The 3,244-nt window shown below is 34.2% G+C and overlaps 1 protein-coding gene across 1 annotated transcript in view; it reads left to right on the top strand.

Annotated features, from left to right (window-relative positions):
* The window catches only part of LOC107727489 (histone-lysine N-methyltransferase 2C-like), a 120,581-nt gene that overhangs the window by 96,103 nt on the left and 21,234 nt on the right, over positions 1 to 3,244 (top strand). Inside the window, exons 42-43 of the mRNA XM_016537362.1 lie at positions 88 to 151; positions 370 to 602. Coding sequence (XP_016392848.1) covers positions 88 to 151; positions 370 to 602 — 297 coding nt within the window. The remainder of the gene's footprint in view (positions 1 to 87; positions 152 to 369; positions 603 to 3,244) is intronic.

Raw genomic sequence — 3,244 nt, 5'->3', positions numbered from 1 at the left:
GCCATATCCCTATCTGAGTGTGTAGAACTCCGCACAAAATTCAGCAGATTTCAGTTTGTCTCAATGTTCTGTGAATTTCTCATTTAGGATGGCAAACTTGCTCCTCACATGGCACGACCCAATCCCCCAAATTTTGGACCAGGATTTTCCCGTAAGTCTTTAGTAATTATGGATATCAGTAATGCAGTCCACATTGGTGTTACTCATCCAGTTATGAAACAAACATTCTGAATATGAAGATGTGTATAATGTGTAATGTAATTCCAAAATAAGCATTTATTAACATATTTAAATTGTCATTTTACACTTAACCACAAAAATGTATTCTGTATGCCAGTAATTATTAATTCCAACCTTTTCCCCATCAAGATGATGCACAGAAGGTTCAGTATGAAGACTGGCTCAGGGAAACCCAGCAGCTGCTTCAGATGCAGCAGAAGTTTTTGGAGGAGCAGATTGGGGCCCATAGAAAGTCAAAAAAGGCCCTGTCAGCCAAGCAGAGAACTGCCAAGAAAGCAGGACGGGAGTTTCCTGAGGAGGATGCAGAGCAGCTGAAACATGTGACAGAGCAGCAGGGGGTGGTGCAGAAACAGCTGGAACAGGTAAAACACACACATAATCTCAGTCATTCATGGTTTGATCTTCATGAGCCGCTTTGCTTACAGATGAAGTCCCTGGCCTCTTTCTGAAAAATAAACCTAATAAAACAATTCTCAGTTTATAAGATAATCTAGAAAAGTATTATAATTGCATTGAAAATTAAATAAAAATACACATATCATTTCATCATTGAAAACAAAGCACCTTATCATTTGATTTAAAGCCCATGCACACTATAACAATAACTATACTAGTGTCCACACCAATGGACGATAGCCATCGGTTTAATTTAAGTGTGTGCTGCAATTGTCATCTGCTGCTTTAAATGCTCAAGTTCTTCAGGATTCTGATTGGCTGTCAGTGTTTTTATCTTTCATCAGATTACAAAACACTTTGAAAGTGATTAAAATGATATCGTTTCTCGGTGTCGTTATCACTAAAGTTGTGGCATGGACATCATTATTCTCAGAAAATTAGAACAGTTATTAATACTACAGCTATCGCCCTTAGTTTTAACATCTTACCATTTAATAGTTTTTCAGAATGTTTTAATATGAATTAGGGCTGTCAGTCGATTAAAATTTCTAATCTAATTAATTACAGGGTGCTGCGATTAATTAATCTAATTAATCGCAAACTAAATTTGGCTGTGAAAATACCCCCAAAAGGTATTCCCAGTCTTTAAATCTATTATTGTGTTAAATGTTTAGGCTACAATGGCCTAACATGAAGTATGGAACATAAAAGAAGATAATTTGAGAAAAATCTCAGTATTTTTTTGTTCATGCAATGAAAGTCACTAGTGACCAAAACAGCTTAGTTATAAACAGTATTCAAAATACCTTCTTTTATGTTGTGAATGGCCTAACATGAAGTATGGAATATAAAAGAAGATAATTTGAGAAAAATCTCAGTATTTTTTTGTTCATGCAATGAAAGTCACTAGTGACCAAAACAGCTTAGTTATAAACAGTATTCAAAATACCTTCTTTTATGTTGTGCAAAAGAAAGTAAATCATTCAGGTTTGAAACAACATGACAGAATTTATTTATTTATTTTTGTTGAACTATCCCTTTAATCCCTTTAATTATACTTTTTTTTTTTTAAATAAATGAAATTATACTTTAAAGAAGAAACTAAAACTACCAGCAGTAGGTGGTAAATGTATTTATGAGTTGATTCGTTCAAACGGCTGATTCACTCAGGAATGAAGTAAACAGCTCTCTCTGTCTGCGTCCCAATGTGCACACTATCCATCCTAAATTCTATGTGATATTAGTAATTTTCAATACTACTTAGGGCAGATAGGGTGGATAGTATGCACATTGGGATGCAGGGTATGAATGGGCTACTGAATCATTGGTTCAAACGGTTTGTTCAAAATGCGGATTCATTCAGAAACTAAACACCACTGTGTTGCTCAGAGACGCACAGCAATTCTGCTGTGGCTTTTAGGTAATATTTTCGATGGCAAAATTGAACAAAAACTCACAAAATTGTGTTTTAAATATAGCACAATATTAACTTCTTGTTTACTGAACTGTTGTATAAAATCACATTTGTACTTGTTCTTCGTGACAAAAACAGCACTCTTGTGATATTGCTCTCGCTGCTCGTGTGATAGTCTGTTGCTTATCCTACGATATAAATATGAGACAGAAACTCATACAGAGGCATTTTTTGCACCATAATCTTGAATTTTAGGGCATAACTGCATTTATGGAGTTGTTGCCCTGCATCATATTTGTCAACAGTCCACTGTATGAAATGTAAGATGACGTACAGGTCTGGGGGCAGGGCCAGTGTGTTAACTGCATTAAAATATTTTAATCGCGTTATTTTTTCATAACTAATTAATTAAGTTAACGCGTTAAACTGACAGCCCTAATATGAATACAAATTCCTTAAGTCCTTAAATATGTGGATGACTCTTTCCATTTGTAACAGTCAAAGATAGAAAAGTCTTTTTGCAGCAATCATTTCTGATAATGAAAATCTGTTAAATCTGTGGTTCAGCTATGGTTTGTACAATTTGAAAAGGTAATATACTATGAAATAATATTTTCTGATGTAATAAATACTGCTACATTTACAATGAATCAATGTCTAATGAAGAGTATTATTATTATTTCTAACATACAGTTGTTGACTTAAAGACAGGGTCGGTGGTTTGGTTCAAAAACATGTTTTTGTTTTTTGGGTTGAAAGTCTCTTCACATTCCGATAGCAATCACTAAGTTAAGTGGTCTAAATGTATTTATATAATCTGTGGCAAGGTTATTTTCGTAAACGAAAACTAAAACTAAGATGAAAACGATTGATGAAAAAACTATTTCGTAAACTGAAATAAAATAAAAATGACAAAATAATTGAAAAACTAAAACGAAACGAAACTAACAACAGTTATTGAAAAAGTAACTGAAATAAAATAATTATTATCAAAAATAAATAATCGTTTTCATAATCATTACATTCTCACCCCTTGGCGGAAAAATATATGAGCTGTGTGGAGGTTTAGGGAAATACCTGTAAATGGTGCATCGCGCACATGGGGTTATTTGACGGAGAGCCGCAAAGAAGACGCAAAACGCGCACCAGCAGTACTTAAAAGAACACTCGACCCGTTATCCAACAGCAGCACTA

Source organism: Sinocyclocheilus rhinocerous, unplaced genomic scaffold (genome assembly GCF_001515625.1).
Source record: "Sinocyclocheilus rhinocerous isolate Xijiao unplaced genomic scaffold, SAMN03320098_v1.1 scaffold306, whole genome shotgun sequence".
Taxonomy (NCBI): domain Eukaryota; kingdom Metazoa; phylum Chordata; class Actinopteri; order Cypriniformes; family Cyprinidae; genus Sinocyclocheilus; species Sinocyclocheilus rhinocerous.
Note: the sequence above shows the minus strand (reverse complement) of the source record. Positions and strands in the feature narration are given on the sequence as shown.